Source organism: Agelaius phoeniceus, chromosome 28 (genome assembly GCF_051311805.1).
Source record: "Agelaius phoeniceus isolate bAgePho1 chromosome 28, bAgePho1.hap1, whole genome shotgun sequence".
Taxonomy (NCBI): domain Eukaryota; kingdom Metazoa; phylum Chordata; class Aves; order Passeriformes; family Icteridae; genus Agelaius; species Agelaius phoeniceus.
Window position 1 is genome coordinate 4172667 of NC_135292.1, and position 24239 is coordinate 4196905.

General features: G+C 54.0%; 2 protein-coding genes across 2 annotated transcripts in view; one reads left to right on the plus strand and one right to left on the minus strand.

The window, feature by feature from the left end:
- The window catches only part of LOC143696054 (uncharacterized), a 569411-nt gene that overhangs the window by 526882 nt on the left and 18290 nt on the right, over positions 1 to 24239 (minus strand). The window contains exon 2 of the mRNA XM_077191260.1: positions 13400 to 14116. Within this exon, the coding sequence (XP_077047375.1) occupies positions 13400 to 14116 (717 nt within the window). The remainder of the gene's footprint in view (positions 1 to 13399; positions 14117 to 24239) is intronic.
- LOC143696064 (uncharacterized) overlaps positions 1 to 24239 on the plus strand; it is a 258015-nt gene that overhangs the window by 186188 nt on the left and 47588 nt on the right. The gene's annotated exons all lie outside the window — the stretch shown is intronic.

Sequence of the window (24239 nt, forward strand, 5' to 3'; positions counted from 1 at the left end):
CTCGCTCTCGGTGCGTTTGTTGTGTCGCTGGCTCTGCTCTCTCTCTTGCTCTGCTGCCTCGCTGGCTTTGCCTGCATGTGAAAAATGCATGTATTTTATGATTGGCTTTTCGCAAATATTAAAATTAATATTATATGTCTGCTGTTAGAAAGTAATGCTGTATTAATTCTCTTAAGTACTGTGTTAAATATAGCTTTAGGTTATAAAAAATGTTAAAATAGAAACAATGCTATGTAGGATTCTTTTTTTAAAGACACGTCTGGCAGTGAGATAGCAGCCACAGGACACCTAAATCTTTCAGGGAAAAAGAATTTATTGCCCTCTTATCAGAAGAAATGAATTTCTTCCCGCCTCGAAGGCGCTGTTAGGATTCAGAGGAAGAAGGTGGCAATGTCCAGACAGAATCCTGTGTTTGAATGTAATTTATGCATCATGGATGAAGTGTATGAATATGCAACAGGCTGTTGTTTTTAAGGGTTAATCCTTTGTTAACGGGTGTCCTTTTTCGGACACGTGGTGCCCAGAAAAAGGTACCCAGACCTCCATAACCCTTTCTCTCTATTGTCTCATATTGTCCTAATTCAAATTGTCCAAATTATTATTACTCTAATTGTATTGCTATTTTTATAACCATTTTATTTCTATGGAACTTTTAAAATTTCAAAATCAAGTGATTGGCATGTTTCACACTGCACATCTCGCTCCAGGGCTGCTTGTGCTGAACCTTTCCTTGCACAGCCCTGAGGATTCCCCCAGCCCGGGCTCCCAGCAGCTCCAGGCCCGGCCAGGAGGAGCAGCAGGGCCAGGGCTGGCCGGGCGTCCCCCCAGATGTGGCCCCCGCTGGTGGCACAGCCGGACCCTTGGGAGGCTGCCTCAGGCTTTATTGTCCACCAGCATCCCAGGAGGGAGCAGAAAATCCTCCTGCAGACGCTGATTCCGGAGGCTCCCAGCGCTTCCTTGTCTCCAGGAGCTTCTGCCAAGCCCCAGTGAAACCTCGGTGCCACATTGTTCCCCAGCCTCACAACGCCCTCCTGGCTCCCGTGAGGTCCCTCTGGGTCCCGCTGCAGCCTTGGCTCCATCAGGGTCTCCTGGCTCCATCAGGCTCTCCTGGCTCCATCAGGGTCTCCTGGTCTCCATCAGGGTCTCCTGGCTCCATCAGGGTCTCCTGGCTCCATTAGGGTCTCCTGGCTTCCATCAGGGTCTCCTGGCTTCCATCAGGGTCTCCTGGCTCTATCAGGCTCTCCTGGCTTCCATCAGGGTCTCCTGGCTCCATCAGGGTCTCCTGGCTCCATCACGCTCTCCTGGCTCCATCAGGCTCTCCTGGCTTCCATGATGCTCCACTCTGTCCCAAGGGGCATCCACGGCTCAGCTTTGAAGCCCTGCAAGATCCAAAGGTTCCCCCAAAAAAACACCAGCCCAGGGACCCCCAGGATATTTGGGCTGAGCTCCCGCTGCCCAGGCACCTGCATGGAACCCAAGTGACCGCTGGGACTCCATGGAATGTCCTGAGACAAACTGTCCCTGGTCAGACAGGGGTGCCATGGAACACAGGTGCCACTGGGACACGGACACTGCCCATGGAACCGAGTGTCCATGGGGACAGAGCCGGGCCTGATGGAACACTGGAGAACATTGTCACCCCATGGAATCCATGGAACCAGGTGTCCATGGTGACACTGGAGAACATTGTCACCCCATGGAATCCATGGAACCAGGTGTCCATGGTGACACTGGAGAACATTGTCACCTCATGGAATCCCATGGAACCAGGTGTCCATGGTGACACTGGAGAACATTGTCACCCCATGGAATCCATGGAACCAGGTGTCCATGGTGACACTGGAGAACATTGTCACCCCATGGAATCCATGGAACCAGGTGTCCATGGTGACACTGGAGAACATTGTCACCCAATGGAATCCATGGAACCAGGTGTCCATGGTGACAGAGCCGGGCCCAATGGAACCTACTGGAACACAGGAGAACATTGCTACCTGTTGGAACCCGGGCTGCTGAGAATTTTGGACTTTCTGAGCTGACAGACACTGACCCCCAAGAGAACACTGCATTTGACCTGAGGCTGTGGAGAAGGCTTCCAAAATGGAATGATGGAACTGGGATTATGGGTGTGGAGTTTGAATAGAAGGGTGGAATATCACATGGTGGACAACTTGGAGTTTAATGTTTTAGAATATAGTAATATATATAAAGCAAGATGGAGGTTTTAGGGTGGAGGCTGATCCTTTTTCTTTGCCTTCTTCACCTGCTTCATCTTCTTCTTCTTCTTCTTCTTCTTCTTCTTCTCCTCCTCCTTGTTTTCCTTCTCCTTCTCCTTCTCCTCCTCCTCCTCCTCCTCGGGTTCGGGTGGTATTGTGTAATTGGATAAAAAAGTCCCTTATGTTGGGCACGGCTGATTGGTTATTGGGTTAAAAGTAAAAATAATTTAGCTGCCATTTCTTAATTGGACAGTTTATCCTCAAAAGATCTTGCAGAGAGATAGACAGGGCTCCATTTTCACCTTGATAGTGAAGTGCTGCAGAACTCACAGCTTGTGAGACTGTTCTAGAGACAAGAGCTAATGAACACCTGAGTCCAAACAAGAAATGCTGTCTTGGGATTTCATCCCGACCTTGGCAGAAAAGAAGCAAAAGAATTGACTGTTACCCCACAGAATCTCATGGAACCAGGTGTCCACTGTTTCACTGTGCAGCCTCAGAGAGTGGTGAGACCCTTGTGTCACCATGGAATATCCTGAAACCATGGCTCCCTTGTGACAAACCTGGGCTTTATGAAACCAAGGACACCACTGGGATGCAATGGAATCTCAAGGAACCAAGGGTCAGCTGCCAACACATCAGCTTCTCAGGAAACCAAGGCAAACACTGTGACACAGAGAGGGGCCCTCATGGGACCCAGGAGACCATGGTGACACCGTGGTGGGATCTCATGGAAGCAAGTGTGAATTGTTACAGGACCCAGGAGACCATGGTGACACCGTGGTGGGATCTCATGGAACCAAGAGCCCAGAGTTTCACGGCTCAGCCTCATGGAGCACTGGAGACCATGGTGTCCCAAGGGGAACACATGGAACAAAGGCTCCTTAGTGACACAGCAGGGCCTCATGGAATGCAGGAGATAATCCTGATGGAATGGGAACTCATGGATTCAAGGGTCCACTCTTTTGCTGCATGGCCTCATGGAATGCTGGAGACCATTGTGGCACCATGGAAACGAATGGCACAAAGGCTCCACTGTGACCCAGCAGGGCCTCATGGAACCAAGGACACCGCTGTGATACAATGGAATCTCATGGAACCAAGGTCCAGTTGTGACAAAGCTGGGCCTCATGGAACCAAGGACACAGCTGTGATGCAATGGAATCTCTGGGATCCAAGGATCAATTGTCAACACATCAGGTTCTCATGAAACCAAGCAGAACATTGTGACACAGGGGAATCTCATGGGAGCAAGGCTCTGCTTTGATCAAGTGGGGCCTCATGGGACACAGGTGCCACAGGGACATTGTCAGGCCTGGTAGGAACAAGACACCACTGTGTCAGACCAAGGCCTCATGGGACCTAGGAGAGCCCTGGGACACAATGGAACTGATGGAGCCAAGGGCCCATTGTGACACGGCAGGGTCTCATGGAACCCCTGTGCCACTGGGACATTGCCAGGGCTGGTGCAAGCAAGGTTCCACTGTGACAAAGGCAGGCCTTGTGGCACCCAGGAGACCATTGTGGGACAATGGGATCTCATGGAACCAAGGCCCCATTGTGACAAAGCGCGGCCTCATGGAAGCCCAGTGCCACTGGGACATCTCCAGCCTTGGAGGAAGCAAGTGTCCATTGTGACACAGCACAGCCTCAAATCACAGGAGAGCAGAGGGATGGAGCCATGGAATCTTGGGGAACCAAGTGTCAATTCTAAACACAGCGAGGACTCATGGAACCCAGGAGACCATTGTGATGCTGCACTTTGTCACAATGGGGCCGTGCTTCTATGAGGATCCATGGGCCCACAATGTTCTCCTGGGTTCCAGGAGGCCCCGCTGGGTCACAATGGCCCCTTGCTCCCACGAGCCACAGCACGGTCCCCGTTGCCCCTGGGTTCTGTGAGGCCCTGCTGCGTTCACAACTGACACTTGCTTCCATGGGATTCCATTGCGTCACAGTGGCCCCCATGTTTCCATGAGGTTCTGCTGGGTCACAGTGGACACTGGGTTCCACAAGAGCTGGCAATGTCCCAGTGGCACCTGTGTCCTGTGGGCCCCACTTTGCCAAAGCAGAGCCTTGGCTCCATGAGATTCCAGGCTGTCCCAATGCTCTGCTGAGTTCCACGAGGCTGTGCTGTGTCACAATGGACACCGAGTTCCACCTGCCCTGGCAATATCCAAGTGGCCCCTGGCTTCCATGAGGCCCCGTTGTGTTGGCAGGTGACACTTGGTTCCCCAAGATGTCATTGTCACGCCGCTCTCCTGGGCGCCCTGAGGCCTTGCTGTCTGTGAGAAATGACCGCTACTTTTAAAATTTTAAGGTTGATTCAACCTTGAAAAAATGACAACAAAGGACTGAAACAGGAGAAATCACAGCACTGGGAGCCCTTCCCCACCCCGTGGCTATCAGCCACATGGCTCCTTCACAAATTGGCTGCTCCTCCTTTTAGACTTTGGTGTTGCATCAGGTAATCCTAGCCCCACCCAAAGTCTGTCAGGTAACTCTTTGTGGCCGTCCATTGGTGGAGAATGCTTTCTTGCACCCTGACTGGAGAGCAGGTGTTGCCATGCCTGCCTTCCAGTGACAAACCTGCCCTCCCCAAATGCCCCAACCACCAAGGCCATTACAAGGGGAGGGGAAAGAGGACTATGGGGGACAGATGACAATAACATCACTACACATCTTAACACACACATAGTATCTATCTCCTCACTGTGAGACCCAACTATGACATTACTCATCTGTAACACTGTGCAATAATGGAGCCTTGTTCCTACCAGACCTGGCAATGTCCCAGTGGCACCTATGTCCCATGAGGCCCCACTTGGTCAAAGCAGAGCCTTGGCTTAACAACTGACCCTTGTTTCCTTGAGATTCCATCTGTGAAAAACACGTTCACTCTCCTGTGAAAATGAACAAAGTTTAATAAGGGACAATGGGAGAGCAGGACCATGGAGCAAAGGTTATTACGGCCGGGTGCATCTTGGCACTCAGCCAGGAGCACCCTGTTACCTTCGGGGATCCCCTGAAATACCTTTCCCCTTACATCAGCCTGGTGCATATTCATAGAGCCTCATGCATATCCATAAACTACTTTACATATTCCAGGAATGATTTTACATGGCCCCTCCTTGGGTCTGCCTTTTCAGAGCATGTGTGTTTCTTGGCTGTGGTTTTGGCTCCTTCTCTTACTCACCTCCAGGTCTTGGGCCTTGGTGCACTCTGCCTTCAGACGGGGAGTGCTGATAGTTGGCAGATCTGTACAGGTGTCCTCATCCCGTGTGCATTGGATGTTATCCCACCCAAGCAGGCAGTTTAACACAAGCACACTTCTATCAGTTATTTCTCTACTATGTCTAAGTAAATTAACAACAGAAATAAAAACTATATCTTTAGAACAAAGTTATTTTAACATCACACATATAAAATCCATTTTAATATTTGCAAAAAGCCAATATTATGATATTTATCTATAAGAGGGTGAAGGAGCCCTGGCCCAGGCTCTGGCTCTGAGGGACACGGGGACGCTGCCGGGGGGTCCCTGTCCCCCTGTGCCACCCCCAGGGCCCCGGCCCCCCCCGTCCCCGTGTCAGGCTCTGGGGTCGATCTCGTGGAACATCCTCTGGGGGAGGCTGCGGGGCCGGGGGGACCTGGGGGGACAGGGGACCCCGCTGTGCACGAGCAGGGTTGGACTGCTCTGGGGGGAACTGTGAGGGGGCCGGGACAGAGTGACCTCCCCAGTGACCTCACACAGCCCCCGTGATGTCACACTTCCCTCGTGATGTCACACAGCTCCCGTGGTGTCACAATGCTGCCTGTGATGTCACATAGCCCCTGTGATGTCACACAGCCACCTGTGATGTAACACAGCCCTGGTGATGTCACACAACCACTCTCTTAGGTCACACAACCTCCATATGATGTCATTCAGCTGCTATGTGATGTCACACAGCATATTTGTGATGTCACAGCCTTCTCTGTGACATCTCACAGCTGCTCTGTCACTCTGTGTCACAACCCACATTGTGATGTCACAGAGCCGCCTTCTGTGATGTCACAGCTAGCTCTGTGATGTCACAACCCCCTCAGTGCTGTCACACAGCCCACTCTGTGCTGTCACACAGCCCCTTGCTGCCATCCCAGCTGCTCTGTGGCTCTGGGACACAGCCCCAGAGGTGCTGCTGTGACACAGCCCCCGCAGGGACATCCCACAGCCCCGGCCAGTGCTGAACCCCTGTGAGCTCTGTCTGTGCCCTGCTCGTGTCCCTGAGGGGCCCTGGCAGTGCCCCAGCCCTGCTGGGCTGTGCACAGGAGCTGCTCCTGGCCAGAGCTGTCTCTCTGCCGCTCTGCTGCCCTTGCCAGGAGCTGCCTCTGGGCCAGGAGCCCGGCCCAGCTCAGCAGCACAGACACAGCACAAGGACTTTAATCACCCTCTGGGCCTTTGCTGCTCTTTGCATCACACCCAGTCCCTCAGAGTGGGCTCAAAGGCTTCTCAAGAGCTCAGAGTGAGATTGAAATACTGAAGTTTCTTGTACTTTAGAGAGATCCCTGTGAGGGACAGGACTGAGAAAGTGTCCCCGGGTTCCAGGGAGAGCAGAACACTGGAGGCCCTGATGGCAGCTGGGGACAAACAAGGCAAAGGTGTCTCTGGTGCTGAGCAAACCTGGATTTGTTTCAGGAATGTAAAGGGCCAAGGCCTGAGCCCCAGGGCCTGGCCAGGCAGATCCTGTCCCTCCCTCCTTGCTCAGGGCTCTTCCCGGGATGGGCCCTGGCATGTGGGGATGGGCAATGCCAAGGGCAGGAGCGTGGGGCGGCCCCTGCCAGGCTGCTGAGCAGGGACAGGGAGGCAATGAGGCCCCAGGCCTGCAAGGGTCACTTGTCCCCTCCTGGCTCAGGTCCAGGGCCAGCAGCCATGGCCAAAGTGTGGCCCAGGTTGGCTCTGTCAGGGCTGTCTTGCAGCTGCTGCCCATCCCTGTGCCCTGTGCAGCCCAGGCTGTCCCACGGTGTCCCTGCCCTGGCCTCTGTCCCTGCAGGCTCTGGGCATCCCCCGGCTGCCCCACCTGGCTGGGCCCTTCCTTTGCTGACAGCTCTGCCTCCTGCCTGCCCCTGCCTGCCCACACAAAGCCTGGGGCTGCTCCAGGCTCCTGCTGGGGACGTGCTGCACCACAGCCCTGCCCTGACAGGGAAATTCCTTTCTCCTGCAGCCACTCTGGGCCTCCCCAGCTGCCCTTGGCGTTAATTCTTTCTCTCTCTGGCTGTTTTCCACTATGTCAAAAGGATCCACCATCCCTGAAATTGCTCTTTAAACACTCTCATGGCTCTGCTCCACTGTCCTCAGGCTCCACCCCACTGAGCACAGAGCTCCTTTGTCCCTATACAGTGCTCATGTTCCCAAGGCCTCCAAACCCCTCCTTGGGACATCTCTGGGCCCTCTCCAAGGTGTTTCCAAATGAAAACATTCACCTCAGAGTCTAAAGAAATCACCAGAGGACAGGGCCAGCCCAACCTGTCTGTCCTGGCTACTTTTGTCTGGGAGCGATCCTTGGATATCCATAATTTGGGAGGCCAAATTCTAATTTTGGCCATGGTCCCTGGACAAGAAGGCTGGTTCTTTTCCATAGGAATGAAGGAACAGAGCCCCAGTGTTTCAGGGGCAGATGAGAGGTGACCACCAGAGGCCAAGGCCAGCCAGAGCTGGCAGGTTTTGTTTTGTGAGATACCCTTGCACAGAGGAAATTATTTTAGGGAGAGTACCCGTTCTGGCAATGGGCATCTGAAAAGTCAGACAGCCCTTTTCCATAGCAAGGAAAGCACAGAGCCCCAGTGCTCCAGGACCTGATGAGAGGCAGCCCTTGACATGCCAAGATCAGCCAGAGCTGTCAGGTGGCCCCTGGGAGGCCAAGCCAGCCAGAGCTGTTCCATGTTCCCTGGGTTCCATGAGGTCCCACAGTGTCCCAATGGTCCCTTGCTTCCATGGGGCCCTGAGGTGTCATAATGCCCCCTTGGTGACACCAGGCCCTGAAGGTTGGAATGGTCTCCATGGTTCCATCAGGCCCCACAGAGCCACAATGGTCTCTGGGTCCATGGAGCCCCTCTGTGTCACCATGGCCCCTTTGGTTCCCTGGGCTCCAGTGGTGCCACAATGATCCCCTTGGTTCCCTGGGCTCCAGTGGTGCCACAATGATCCCCTTGGTTCCATGGGCTCCAGTGAGGCCACAATGATCCCCTTGGTTCCCTGGGCTGCAGTGGTGCCACAATGATCCCCTTGGTTCCATGGGCTCCAGTGGGGCCACAATGATCCCCTTGGTTCCCTGGGCTCCAGTGGGGCCACAATGATCCCCTTGGTTCCCTGGGCTGCAGTGGTGCCACAATGATCCCCTTGGTTCCATGGGCTCCTGTGGGGCCACAATGATCCCCTTGGTTCCATGAGGTCCCCACAGTGTCCCAGGGATCTCCATGGGAAGGAAAGAACCCAGCCCCACTGTTGCAGGCGCAGCCACCAGAGGCCAAGGCCAGCCAGCCTTGACGGTACTGGCAGATTTTGCCTGGGAGCAACCCTTGGATATTGGGAATTTGGGAGGTGGAACCCCAATTTCAGCCATTTCTGCATGGATAAGAAGGACGGTTCTTTTCCATAGGAAGGAAAGCACCCAGCCCCAGTGTTTGGACAGCAGGGGAGAGGCACCCCCAGGAGGCCAAGGGCAGCCAGACCTGTCTGTCCTGGCAGCTTTCACCTGGGAGCAATCCTTGGATGTACGGAGTTTTGGAGGTGGAATCCCAGTTTTGGCCATGGTCAAGATGGGTGTTTTTGCCCATAGGAAAGTAAAGCACAAAGTCCAAGTGTTTAGGAAGAAGATGAGAGGTGGCCACCCTCAGGCCAAGCCAGCCAGCCCTGTCTCTCCTGGCACCTTTTGTCTAGGGGCTTTCCTTGGACATTGGGCATTTTGGAGGTGCAATCTCAGTTTTGGCTGTGGGTGCCTGGACAGGAAGAAGAGCTCTTTTCATAAGGAAGGAAAGCACCCAGCCCCAGTGTTTCAGAGGCAGATGAGGGCCAGCCCTCAGGAAGCCTAGGCCAGCCAGACTTGTCAGTGCTGGCAGCTTTTGTCTGGGAGCTATCCTTGGATATAAGGAATTCCAGAGGTAGTTGCCCAGTTTTGGCCATGAGTGCCTGGTTGAGATGGAGGGTTTTTTCCCACAAGAAATAAAAGCACATGGTCCCAGGGTTTCAAAGGCAGATGAGAGGTGCCCCCAGGTAGCCAAGGCAGCCAGATCTGTCCCTCCTGGCAGATTTCATCTGGGAACAATCTTTGCATGTAAGGGAATTTGGAGAAGGAATCCCAGTTTTGGCCATAGGGCCCTGGAGGAGGATCAGGACAGTTCTGTCCCATAGGAAGGAGAGCCCAGAGCCCCAGTGCTTCAGGGGCAGATGAGGAGCAGCCCTCGACATGCCAAGGTCAGCCAGACCTGTCCAGCAGCCCCCGGGAGGCCAAACCAGCCACACCTGCTCCCTGTGCCCTTGGTTCCATGGGGCCCCACAGTGTCCCAATGGTCTCCTTGATTCCAGGAGTCCCTGCAGTGTCACAATGTTCTCCTTTCTTCTGCAGTGTCACAACGGCCCCTTGGCTTCCCTGAGCCCTTGCAATGTCCCCGTGGCCCCTCGGCTCCCCGTGGCCCCGCTGTGTCACAACGGCTCCTTGGTTCCACGGGTGCCATAGCTTCATCCTTGGCCCTTGGTTCCAGAGGGGGCCTGAGTTTCACAATGGTCCCCCTGATTCCATGAGGCACCAGAGTGTCACAATGGTCTCTTTGCTCCCATGAGGTTCCATAGTGCCACCGTGGTGTCCTTGGATCTGCGTTGTCACAAGGGCCCCTTGGTTCCATGAGTTTCTGGACTGTCAGCAATGGTTTCTTTGCTCCAGAGGGGCCTTGATGTGTCACAAGGGCTCCGTGGCTGGGGTTTGTGTCTCACCCACGCTGGAACCCCAGCAGTTGGTAGCCATGTGCGTTTCTTTCTATAGAGCTTCTGTCTTCCTGTCTCTCTGTCTTCTCCTTCTAATGCTCTTGATATGGAACATTTTTTGATACCTCAACAACTGAAGTGATTAAACGTTTCCAGGTACACCGGGCTGAGTTAATGAAGTTACTGCTATGGTGTTTTATGTTGAATTGGATGTTTTAGTAAATCTTTTTCCAAAGTTTCTTGATTTTCTGATCTTTGCCAGGAAAATTTTGTGCCATTTTGTCCTCTTGAGAATATATGGTTGGTGTTTCTCCTGTGCACCAAACTCCAGGAAAGGAACCCTTGGTTACTGTGAGAAACGACTGCAGACTCTTAAAATTTTAAAAGGTTTATTCAACCTTAACAAAATGACAAGAAAAGGACTAAATAAGGAAGAACAGGCCTGGGAGCTCCCCTCATGGCTGCCTACCACGTGCCTGGCTCGTCCTCAAGATGGACGCTTCGCCTTTGATACCCCGGGATTTCTTCAGCCAACCCTGGCCCCTCCCACAGTCTGTCAGTCAACTCTTCTTTGCTGTTTATTGGTGGAGTCTGCTTTCCTGCAGCTTGATTGGAGGGTCAGGTGCTGTCCTGCCACGCCCCCTCCCCTAGGAACAAGTCTTTGTTCTCGCCTTCTTTCTACCTGTCCTGGATGGCTCAGGCTGTCTGATGGTAACAACGGGGGGAAAGGGACTGTGGGGAGAGCAGAGGACATCTAAACAACAGACTGCAATAACATAATCACACATCAATAAAGCTTCTCTTAATATTCACACAGTATCCATCCCTTAATTGCGAGAGCCAATCATCTCATTAGCCATCTATAACACAAAGGGACCTAAAATCACCGTTACAAGGTAAAATTACCCAAAGACTAAAATCCACCCATATGGGCCTAAAATCAGCCAAAGGCATCTAAAATCCACTCTAAAACTGCCCAGTTTATCCTAAAATCGCCCAAACAGGCCCAAACCCCACCCAAATGGGCTTAAATCATTCAAAGGGATCTAAAATCCACCCTCAAACCCAACAGATTTGGCCTAAAATCTGCAAAGGGGCCTAAGATCCACCCTAAAAGGCTTGAAATCACTGCAAGGGATCTGAAACCCACCCTAAACCTGTCCAGTTTGGCCTAAAATCACCCAAATGGACCTAAATTCTCCGGGACCAAGACCAAACCCAGCAGCAGAAGTGGCACCAGCCACAAGACTGACACTGGAACTGAGATTGGCAGCGCCACAGGACCGGCACCGGGACTAGGACCAAGACCCAGACCAGAACCTGCACCAGAACTGGCACTGGGACCAAGACTGGGACCAAGCCTGACACTGGGACCGGCACCAGGAGCGCTTTGGAACTGGGACTGGCACCGGCAGCGCTCCAGGACTGGGATCAGGACCGAGACTGGAACCCGGCACCCGCACCGGGACTGCTCTGGGACCGGGACCAGGACCGAGACCGGGAGCCCTCCAGGACTGAGACCGAGACCGTCACCGGAACCAGCACCGAGAGTGGCAGCACTCTGGGACTGGGACTGAGACTGAGATTGGCACTGGGAGCACTCCAGGACCAAGACCAGCACCAGTAGCAGCACTGGGTCCAGAACCACTCTGGGACCAAGACTGAGACCAGCACTGAAACCAGCACCAGCACCAGCACCGAGAATGGCACCGCTCCAGGACCGAGACTGGGACTGAGACTGGGACTGGCACCGCTCTGGTACCAAGACTGGGACTGGGACTGGCACCGCTCCAGTATCGAGATCAACACGAGAACCAGAATCAGCCCCAGGAGTGCTCCGGGACTGAGATGGAGACTGAGGCAGGCACCGGAACCAGGATCAGCACCAGGATCACTCTGGGACCAGCACAAGGAGCAGGAACTGGACTGGAAATGGGATTGGAAATGGGATTGGCACTGGGATCCCTCCTGGACCTCTGCATTCGTTCCGGGGAGCTTTGGCTGTGCCCCCGGGCAGGATGGGGAGGGACCCCTGGGCAGGGCGGGACCCCCTCGGTTCACATTGATCCGGTGCAGCCATCCCGGTCCATATGGTCCAGTTTGTATGATCCCAGTCTCGGCTCCTAATCCCCACGGTCCCAGCTTGTGAAATCCCAGTCCACATGATCCCAGTCTGTACAATCCCAAGCCATACAATCCCAGTCTACATGATGCCAGTCCACATGGTCCCAATCGGTGCAGTCCCAGTCTGTGGGATCCCAGTCCATATCATCCCAGTCTGTATGGTCCTGCATGGCACACACTCCAAGGACCTGGAATTCCAGTTCCCAGCCAGGAAAAGATGTTCCTGCCCTTGAAGGCAAAGCTCCTAAGAAGGGGCCGAAAGCCAAGTGGATCCTACAGTGACATTTCACTGCCAGCCTTCAGAACTTCACCCATGGCCATTGTAGCTCCTGCACTGGGAATTAAATCAGGGCAGGGTCTTTGGTGGCAGCTGCCCTGGCTCAAGGGAGACACTGAGAGAGAAACAGAGCAGGCAAAGAGAGGCAGGAGAGAAAGGAGGACACAAACACAATCAGCTGAGAAGGTGGCACTAACTCTGAAAGTTTTATTTGCTATCAAATACATCCCACCCACCCAGCCCCACACAATCCCAATCCCATCACTCCAAATTGGGATTGCACTTCTCCCAATCTCCTTCACACCCCATCTCACTCTGGCAGCTGTGGAATGGAGTGAGTCTGGTGTGGGACTGAGTTTTTTAGGGTGGGAACAAGGCATTTTGATGTGGGATTGAGCCTGTATGAATTAAAATTCAGTTGTTTTCAGTGGGATTCAGTTGTTTTGAGGTGACCCTCTTGGCTTTTGGAGTGCAAAGAGATGGAGAACACTGCACAAAATCCCCCGCAGACTACACAAATCCTCCAGAATATTCTCTCCAAACCATCAATTTCCCATTAAAAAACTCTGAAATTGTGGGACTTTAGACATCTTTGATCAATTTTTTTCTTTAAACACTGTTTTGGCTATTTTTAAGGGATGAAGATGAATCAGAAAAAAATGCCAAACAAAAGGACAAGCAGCCAGGTGTGTTCCCAACATGGATCACAGGGAATGTGAGTGACCAGGGCTGTGCCCAAAGTGCCTCCTCCAGTGGGGGATGGAGCTGCAGCAGCGCACGAAGCTCTTCCCGCACTCGGGGCACTCGCAGGGCTTCCCTTACCGGTGCCTCCGTTGGTGTTGGGTCAAGTGAGAGCTGCAGGAGAAGCTCTTCCCACACTGGGGACACTCGTAGGGCCTCTCCCCAGTGTGGATGCGCCGGTGGGTGACGAGGTGGGAGTTGTACTTGAACGCCTTCCCACAGTCTGGGCATTGGAAGAGCCTCTCCTCTGTGTGAATCCGATAGTGCAGGAGGAGATGGGAGCTGGTCCGAAACCTCTTCCTGCATTTATCACACTCGTAGGGCCTCTCCCCAGTGTGGATGCGCTGGTGCTTGACAACGTCGGAGTTGTTCTTGAATCCCTTCCCACAGTCGGGGCATTGGAAGGGCCTCTCCTCTGTGTGACTCTGATAGTGCTGGAGAAGATGGGACCTGGTCTGAAACCTCTTCCCACACTTGGAACACTCATAGGGCCTCTCCCCAGTGTGGGTCCTCTGGTGCTTGATCAGGCTGGAGCTCCGGCTGAAGCTCTTCCTACATTCCCCACACTCATAGGGCCTCTCCCCTGTGTGGCTCCTCAGGTGCTTGATCAGGGTGGAGTTGTCGCTGAAGCTCTTCCTACATTCCCCACACTCATAGGGCCTCTCCCCTGTGTGGCTCCTCTGGTGCTTGATCAGGCTGGAGCTCTGGCTGAAGCTCTTCTCACTCTCCCCACACTTGTAGGGCTTTTCCCCAGTGTGGGTCCTCTGGTGCACAGTCAGGTTGTACTTCCACCTGAATCTCTTCCCACACTCCACGCACGTGTGGGGCTTCTCCCCATCATGGAGCTGCTCATGGAGCACCAGCTCCGAGCTCTGGCTCCATCTCCGGCCGCCTTCCCGGCCCAGGCTGCCTCTTTCCCCCTCACATCCCCGCCATCTGCGTTTGCAGCCCCTCCTCGTGCGGCATCTCCGGGCCTTTTCCTCCCCGTTGGCTTCCTGCGCCGTGGAGCCGCTCAAAACGGCCTCTGCCACCAGGTTCTGCCGCGGGCATTTGTCCTCCCTGCTCTCCATGCTCAGCTCCTGCTCTGGGCGAGGAAGGACAAGGACAGCATGGGATTTGCCTCCGTGCCACAGGCAAGGGCAACGAGATCCCCCCAGGCCGTCTCTGGGGACGCACTGCCCCCGCTTGGCTCTCCCCATTTCGGGATGCCGGGGCTGTTTGGGCTCCCGGGCTCCCTTCTCCCCTCATTCTCTGCTCTGCGCTGCAGCGGCTCCAAGGAGTCCCCCCTGCCCCTCTCCAGGCTCTTGAGGCTCCCGCCAATGGCGGCGCTCCCCCCTCTCTGGCCTCCCCACTTTGGCCTCCTGGGGCACACAGGGCTCTGCTCCTCCAGGCTGCCTCTGCCGGCAGCCGCCACCGCCACCCCCCGATGTCCCCCCGAGGGGCCTTTTACGCTCAGCCTTGGACTTCTTCATTCACCTTCATCCCTCCCCTTCCATCCCTCCTCCCTCTCCTCCTCCCCCCTTTCCCCGCCTCCTCCTCCCCCTCCATCCCTGCCCTTCCCTCCTCCTCCTCCTCCTCCCCCAGCAGCAGCCACACCCTCGGTGCCCCGTTCCCGCAGCCCTCGCAGCCCGCGGCAGGAGCGGCCATGGAGCCGGGCCAGGTCGGCATGGGCAGCGCGGGGCTCTCGGCTGCTCCCAGCCGCTGCGGGCGGGGAGAACCCGGCCCGGGCCAAAGGAGAGGCAAACTGGGCAAACTGGGGGCTGCACATCCAAACTGGGCCTTGCTGGGGACCCTGCCTGGCCACTGCCAGCCCTTGGGGCTCCTCTCGGCACATCCGCCAGGGGGGAACGCACACAGGCCTGGGGGATCCCAGCAGTGGCAGCACTGCCAGGGACTGGGCTGCACTGGGATCGTACTGGGAGCGACTGGGGCTGTACTGGCTTTGTACTGACATCATACTGGGATCATACTGGGATCATGCTGGGAGTGTATTGGGGATGTACTGGCTGTGTACTTGGATAGTACTGGGAGTGACTGGGAATATACTGGCATCATACTGGAGTGACTGGGACAATTCTAGGTTTCTATTGATATTATACTGGTATCATGCTGGGACGGGACTGGGTTTGTACTGACATCATACTGGGATCATACTGCCATGCCAGGGCAGACTGTGATCGCACTGATGGACACTGGGATCATACTGGGATCATACTGGGAGAGAGCAGGAGCCTGCAGGAGGCAATTGAGACCACGTTAGGGGCAAATGGGATATACTGGGAGTGACTGGGATGGAGCAGCTCTGAGCAACTGGGATCATGCTAGGAGCAACTGGGAGGAACTGGGAGTGACTGGGAGCCTGCTGGGGGTGATTGGAAACTGCTGGGCTTATACTGGGATGAACTGGGATCATGCTGGAGCTGACTGGGATCATTCTGGCAGTGAGTGCCACTACACTGAGGCTGACTGGGAGTGCTTGGGAGCAAATGGGATCATACTGGAAGGAACTGGAAAGATGCTGGAGGGAACTGGGCTACACTGGGAGATACTGGGAGTGACTGGAACAAAAGTGAAGGTGAAAGAGAGCAACTGGAACCATGTGGAGCACAACTGGTTCATACTGGCAGGGACTGGGAGCACACTGGGCTCATCTCTGGATCATACTGGGAAGGACTGGACTAATACTGGGAGGATCTGAGAGTGACTGGGAGCACACCCTGCACATCATCCCCCAGACTGGGCCTGACTGGGAGCAACTGGGAGCACGCTGGCAGCAAATGGCATCATACTGGGACTGACTGGGCTGATCTAGGGAGCAACTGGAATCATGCTGGAGGCAGCTGGGACCATACTGGGAGAGACTGGAAGCAACTGGGATTATACTGGGACCACACTGGGAGGGCTGGCATGTGACTGGGATCAAACTGGAGCTTACTGGGATCATATTGGGGTTGAAAGGGAGCGACTGGGATCACACTTTGGGCTACTGGGAGCAGCTGAGGGAAACTGGGATGATGCTGCAAGCAAACTGGAGGAACTGGGAAGGACTGGATGCATGCTGGGGGCAACTGTGATATACTGGGAGTGTCTGGAACCATCCTGGGGGGACTGGAACCACACTGGGAACAACTGGGACCATGCTGGGGAGAACTGGGACCATGCTGGGGAGAACTGGGACCACACTGGGGGCAACTGGGAGTGAGTGGGACCATGCTGGGAGGGACTGGGATCATCTGGGGAGTGACTGGGACTAGAGCAGGGGCAACTGGGTTCAACTGGGACCATCCTGGGAGTGTCTGTAACCATAGGGGAGTGATGGAAGCACACTGGGAACAGCTGGGCCCATGCTGGGAGCAACTGGGATCCCACTGGGGGCACTGGCATCAGACTGGGAGTGACTGGGAGCAACTGGGATTGGACTGCAAGGGACTGGGATCATACTGGGAGTGGCTACACTCATACTGGGATTATCCTGGGTGTGAATGGAACCTGACTGGGGCTTACTGGGAGCTACTGGGCCCATGTTGGGAGGAAAATGTGACCCACTGGGAGCAACTGGGATCGGCTGGAAGGTTCTGGAACCATGCTGAGAGGACTGAGACTACAACTGGGGCAACTGGGATCATACTGGGAGCAACTGGGGCCACCCTTTGAGCAACAGATGGAAACTGGGATGATGCCAGAGGAAACTGGGAGGAACTGGGAAAGATTGGGATCATTCTGAGGTAACTGAAACATACTGGGAGTGTCTCTAACCATACTGGGGGCACTGGAACCACCCTGGGAACAGCTGGGATCATGCTGGGAGCAACTGGGACGATGCTGGGGGAAACTGAATCTGCCCTGGAGGCAACTGGGCACGACTGGGACCCTGCTGGGAGGGACTGGGACTATTCTTGGGGCTACTGGGATCATCATGGGAGGAACTGGGAACAGCTGGAATTATGCTGGGAGCAACTGGGATCACACTGGGATCCCAGTGAGAGCAGCTGAGTCCATGCTGGGTTACACTGGGATCTCATTGAGAGCAACTGGAATCACACTGGGATTGACTGGGAGTGGCTGGTTCTGTGGATTTTGGGGGGTTTGGATTTTGGGGGATTTTCTTGGCATTTTGAGGGGGAGTTTTCTGGGGGTGGTTGGGGGTTTATTGAAATTTCTTGTGGCTCTTTTTGAATTTTGGGGATTTTACTGGGATTTTGTTGGGATTTTTTGGGATTCTCAGAAATTCCTGGGGTTTTATTGAGATTTTTAGGAGATTTTGGGGCATTTTATTGGAATTGTGGTGGCATTCAGAGGGATTCATTGGGGATTTGGGTTTTTTGGGGATTTCTGGTGGGATTTGTGGGGTTTTGTGGGGTTTTTTGGGTGTTGCCAGGATTTCCTTGGATCTTGGGGGAGATTTTCTGGGGCTTTTAATGGTTTTGGGGACATTTTGGGGGGATTTGCGGAGTTTAATCTGGATTTTTGGGGTTTTTGGCATTCCAAAGGATTTTGTGGGTTTATATGGGGATTCTGGGGTGTTCTAATGGGATTTAGAGAGATTTAATTGGGATTTTGTGGGTTTTATTGGGACTTTTGGGGCTTTTAAGGAGATTTTGGTGCCTCTCAGCCCTTCCCCACACCCAGGGAATGCCCCAAAGCCCCCCTAAAATTCCACTAAAACCCCACAAATCCCCAAAAATTACAAGAAAACCATCAAAAACCCCAGGGAATCTTCAAACATCCCAGTGGAACTCACCAAAATTTAAAAAACTCACTAAATTTTCAATAAATCTCCCCCCAAAAGCCCCCACAACCCCAACAAAACACCAAAAATCCAAAATCCCCCAAATCAACAAAACCCCCCAAAATCACATAACCATCCCAAAACCCAATAATTCTTCCCAAAAACCGCAATAATCCCTCCTAAACTCCCAACAAAATCCCAAAAAAGCCCAAAAAAGCCACCCCCAAATCCCCAAAACCCCTCTCAGAACCCCAAAATCCCCACAAACCCCCCCAGACTCAGTGGGGCCGTCCTGGATCAGGGGGCACCGGCCGGTGGAAAGGAGCCACTTCAGGGGGCCCTGGGAGCTTTTTGGGGAGGGGGCACCATGGGAGACCCCCCAAAAACGGGGGAGGGAACCCCTGCAGTGCCCCCTCCCCCCGAAACCCCCAGACCCCGGTTCAGGGTGGGCCTGGGACCCCCCGGGACCCCCAAATCTCCCCCAGGACCCCTCCAGGAACCCCAAACTCCCCAGAGTCCCCCAGTGTTGGCCCAGAACCTCTCTGGACCCCCAAACCCTCTCCAGGACCCCAAAAACCTCCCCAGGACCCTCAAACCCCCCCCAGTTCTCCCCAGAATTCACCCCAGACCCACCTGAGACGCCCCCAAATCCATCAGACTGCCCCAAATCCCCCTCGGACCCCTCAATCCCCCCAAACCTCATGAAATCACCTCAGACTCCTCGAAGTTCCCCAGACCCACCTCAGAACCGCCCAGATCCACTCACAACCGCCCAGTTCCTCTCGCAATCCCCCAAAATCCCCCCAGACTCTCCCAATTCCCTCAGTTCCCCCTAAACCCACCTGAGAACGCTCCAGACGCTCTCAAGCTCCCCCCAAAGCTCCCTAGAGCCCCCTCAGACCCACCAAAGCCCCCTCAGATCCCCTCATTCCCCCCAAACCCGCCGCACACCCTCGTGTTTCCCGTCGATGCCCCTAAAAATCCCCAGTTTCCCCTCAGACCCGCCCCAAACCCCCCCAGTTTGCCCCCGGCCCCACCTCAGCTCCGCTCTCCCTCACAATCTCGCGCCTCCACCGCGTGTGCGGGCTCTCAGCAATGGCGGCGCGCCCCGGCCCGCCCCGAACCAGCCAATCAGCGCGCTGCACATCCCTGAACTAACCAATCCCGGCGCGGCTTCCCTCAGCAAGGCCCACCTCCCCCACGCCGTCCCAGCCAATCAGAGGCGAGCCGGAAGCGGCGCCCCCTTCCCCGCCGCCGCCGGGACCCCCCGGGCTCGGGACAGTAGCGGGAGGGGCCTGAGAGGGGATCGGGGGGGGGCGGGGGAGGGTCCGGGGGGTCTGGGGGGGCTTTGGGGAGGGGTCCGGGGGTTTGGGGGGGTCTGGGGAGGGGTCCTGGGGCACTGTGGGGGGACCTGGGGGGTGCGGATGGGTCCTAAGAGGGGTCTCGGGAGGGGTCGCGAGACATGAGACACTCATGCCACAGTGTAAGCTGTAAGCTGTAAGCAAAAGGAATTTTAAGAGCTGTTTTGGTTATTTCAGAGAAAGTTTAAAAGGGAGAAGCTGCTGTGTGATGTTATGATCGATTTTTGGTGCCAGAGTCCAAGGAGTTTAGGGCTGGAAATCCCAGCCCCACTGGATCCAAATGAGGAAATCACCTGGCCCTGTCCAACCAAGGTGTCACGTTGGTGAAATTAAAAGGCAAAACACGGTCCATAAGATAGAAAGGAAAGTGGTACTGCCTCAAGAAAACCTCTTAAGCAAGTCTGGCTGCACTTTTTATTCAAGAGAAAAGCAAAGTTCAGGAGAAAATGAAAAGTGTTTTGCATGGCTGATCAAAGACATCTGGAAGATTTAGAAGAAAACCCAGCAAGCTGCTGCAATTGATAAAAAAAGATTAGTGCAGAGCAATTTTCTTGGAGATAGCCAGGAAAGAGCAGAATAGCAGAGAGCAGAGAAAGGGATCCACCCTGAGGTGTCTTGTCCATATCCATGACTGACTCCAACAAATCCAAGAATATCCTGAGCTGGAAGGGACTCACAGGGATCATGAGTCTGACTCATGGCCCTGCGCAGGACATCCCACCACAGGTCTGAGAGCCTTGTCCAAACATTCCTTGAATTCACAGGGGCTGGGACCATTCCCTGGGGAGTCTGTTCCAGTGTCCAGCACCCTCTGGTCCAAATCTGATGAAAACTGCACCAGGACAGAGTCCAAACCCAAAGACTAAGGAAAGTCAGGAGACCCCTTGGTCTGAATGCACCGAATGTCCCAGCACCAGACCCATGGTTCAGAATGGGCAGTCATCAATGCAAGATTAACTAATTGTGGGAGTCAGAAGTAAGTTGTAGTGATATAAACTGAGGTTTTTGGCCTCACTGAAAGGGGCAATGGCCACAAGCTTTCAACGGAGGACTCACAGGAAGAAATGTTAGATTTCCTAAAAGGCCAGTTGAGGTTTTGGAGGATGGAGCCCACCAAGACCTCCAGAAGTAGGAGAGGGGCTGAAAGGATGAAGTCAGCAGGGACAGAAATGGCAGAAAAGCCACACTTGCCAAGGAAATTCCAGAAGCAGAGATGGCAGCAGCAGCAGCACTGGCTCCAGCTTCCTCAGCTTCTTCTTTAAGGTGGGAAGGGAGGAAAAGGGGGGGAAGATGTTCTTAGAAGGGAAGGCTTGGCACTGATGGGGCTGTGGACTCCTCACCTGAAACTCCCTGAAACTGTGACACTGGCTCAAACCACAGCATTTTTTAAAAGCTAATTTTCTTGAGAGCAAAAATTTGAGTCTTGAAAGTGATCTCAGGCTTCACACCTTATCTGAGAAAAGTTTTTAAACAAACACTGAAATTCTCAGTGACATAATAGAGATACAAGGGTAGGCATTGAGAACTCCTTGATTCCCCTGGATCCTAATGCATCTTAGGATCAGCTTAATAAAGGAGGAATGGATTTAGGTGCTGTCTCAAGTCCAACATTCATTAATATTTGTGGGTGTGGATGTTGTGGCTGCCCCATCCCTGGAAATGTTCCATGCCAGGCTGGATGGGCTTGGAGCAATCTGGGATGCTGGAAGGTGTCCTGTGGCAGGGGGTGGGACTGGATGAGCTTTAAGATCCTTTCCAGCCGGAACCATTTGGGGATTCTGTGATTCCATGAACACGTCCACACCCAGCCTTACTCCAAACGTGTCAAGCAGGGACGGGGGGTTGGCAGTCCCCAGACAACAGTGGGCAGGAGGAGAAGAAGCTGGCACGGATTAACTGAGCTGCTCTCCACAGAAAGAGCAGCAAGGGGGATTCTCAGCCAGGACCAGCCCCAGAGGGACCCGGGCTCCTCCCTGGATGTGAGGGGGAATGCAAACAAGAGGCGTCACACATTCCTCTGTGCATCCCTCACCTGCAGCTGGCCTGAGGAGGGGGCCAGCTCACGGCCAAAGGGAAGGGTGTGTTTGTGCAGCATCCCGGCTTCCATGTGGGCCAAAGCAGAGCCAAACTCCCGTTTGATTAATGAGCCCTTGGATCCAGCTCCCTGCCTCCCTCCGCGTGCAAGGAGCACGATCCCAGCAGCACGCACTGCTGGCCTTCAAGGGCTGGCTGGGGCAGCTCCTGATAGCGCTGTTTATTCAGCTTCCCCAAGGAAACAGTGTGGATTTTATTAAATGATCCCATCAGTGTTTCTCCATGCTGTCATTGCAGACTCCAAAGGATGATTCCTGTTGGCTCGTAGGTCTTTGTCCGCGCACCGAGAGCGGCAGCCAAGGACAAAGCGTTGCGGGACGGGGCGGTGGGAGCCCTGCTGCTCCGGCTGCGCGGCCCTGCCGGGCTCTGAGCCCCCCGTGCCACATGCCAGGCCACAAAGGGGACAGCTGGCCTGCCAAGGACAGTGACACGAGGCACAGGGACACCTGGGACTGCCCTTGGTGCTGTCACACTCCCGCATGGATGGCTTCAAGGGAGAGAGGCACAGCCCATGGAGACCCAGCCACAGGCAAGGTTTTTATGCTATTTGAAGTGGCACGGATCCTTTTATCCCAGAAAAACGGCACCTGTTTGTCACCTGCTGATTCTTAGCCCTAAGAATTACATTGATACTGCCAGGCCAGTTTTCTGCCTATTTTTGCCATTTTTCCACCCCATCATTCCCTGATTTTATTCCCCAAACCAATTTTGCCTGTTTTGTATGCACGCTGGTTTTCACCTCAGGAGTGAAGCAAATAATCCACTCAGTGAAGAAAACACAGCTATGAAGTGGAGGACTGTCCCCTTTGGGACACAAAAGCCACAGCCACCCACACTTGGACAAAGCAAGCTGTGGCAAGGCCAGGAGTGACTGTGCAGTCAGTATGGATGGAGCCAGGAGTACATTCCCCAGGGAATCCTTCACATGGGCTTGGAGAGGTGTCCAAAATGCAAAGCCCATTCTTTTCAGAGTACTCCCCTGTGTTGCTCTGAGTTTGTGCTGAGGTTGTGGGAATGAGCCAATCCTGGGATGTATCTTCCCATACTGAAAAAATCCAAGGTTTTTGCTGGCAGGCACCACCTTTGTGTGTGTGTGTGTGTCCAAGGGCTTTGCTCTCAAAGCTCACCCTGAAGATCCACCAGATGCCTTGGTCACTTGCTCTCTCTGCCAAATGAGCAGAGGGCTCATGCTCTGGGTGAGGGGGGTCGCAAAAACACATCCAGCAACTCCATGGCCCTGTGAGCTGCTGAAAAATCAGACCAGAAGCTCTGGAGCTGCTTTTCATGCACATGGGATGGCTGAGTGAGCCTGCTCCTCACCCTCCTGTTTAAACACAACCTCTGCCCTCAGCTGCAGTGAGAGTGTTTCACCCTGTGCGAGGCTCCCAGGGAAGATCTTCCTCTTTGGGAAACTGCACTTGGAGTGGATGTTTTGAAGAGGTTCAAACCTCCTCTCTCTCACCCATGGAAGGTCACTGTGATCACTGTAAAACAGAGCTTTCAAGTGTTTGGAGCCTAGCCTGTGACTTCCCCACTGTTTTTGTCAGCACCTGCACACCCCAAATGTTTCTATGCCTAAAACAGCACTACTGAGAGCTCAGAGTAATGTTGTAGAGAGGATCTGGGGGGAGCCTGTGCAGGATAGCAAAAGTGCAGCTCAGTTTCTGGCATATTTTGGGTTAAAAATCATCACATGCTGAAAGCAAAAGTCAGAATTGAACCAAACAAAAATGCATTTATCATCCACAAGTCTAAGATCCTGCAGAATAAAGAAGCTTTCCTTGCCCAGCTTTGGAAAGATCACTTCTCTGGCCTAAACCCTTCTTATGCTTCTTGTTTCTTCTTTATTTCCTAATTTTTTTTTTTTTTTAATTCTTCTTAGGTCTTCAGTTTATTAAGCCATCGTCTAGCCATCCATTGCACTGCAACAAACCTTGGACCAAGCTCCAGGAGCTTGTGGCAATGGCCAGAGCAGCTCTGCAGGGACTGGCTCACAAGGGCTGGGGCAGGGTGACAGTGTGTCCCCTTGCAGAGGACAGGCACCAGCACACAGCTGCTCTCCTTCCCTCCGTGCTGGCCACTCAGTGGGTGAAGTGTTTCTTCTTCTGGCTGCAGAGAATGAGGCTCCAAAATCTGGCAGCAGTAACAAGGAAATGGAACAGCCTTGCCTTTCTTCAGGGTGAGGGCTGCTGTGTCTGGATTTCAGCAGCACTCAAAAGACCACCAAGCCAGCCCCTTTCCTGCCACTCCAGTGGGAAAGGGTGGCATGAAAGCCCAAGCCTCAGGTGTCCCCATGGACATGCCTAAGCAGAGACAAATCACAGAATCCCAGAATGGTTTGGGTGGGAAGGGACACTAAAGATCATTCATTCCACCGCCTTCCACTATCCTATTGCTCCAAGCTCCTTCCAGCCTGGCCTTGGACACTCCCAGGGATCCAGGGCAGCCACAGCTTCTCTGGGCAGCCTCTTCCAAGAGCTGCATCCAAAAAAGTCACAGAGGCGTCTGCGTGCACTTTGCAGGTGAATCCCTCACTGGGGCAAGGAGATGAGCTCAAGCTCTGAGTCTTGCAGGGAAATGTTTCCCCTAAGCCAGCATAAAGACTGACTATGTTACTGCAGGCTGGAGAAACCCCTGAAATAGTGACAGACAGCTGAAGGGAAGAATATATTGGGAAGGGAATCATCCGGCCGGCTGGGAAACGCAGGGCTCTGAAAGGGGATGGGGCGGCACAGGA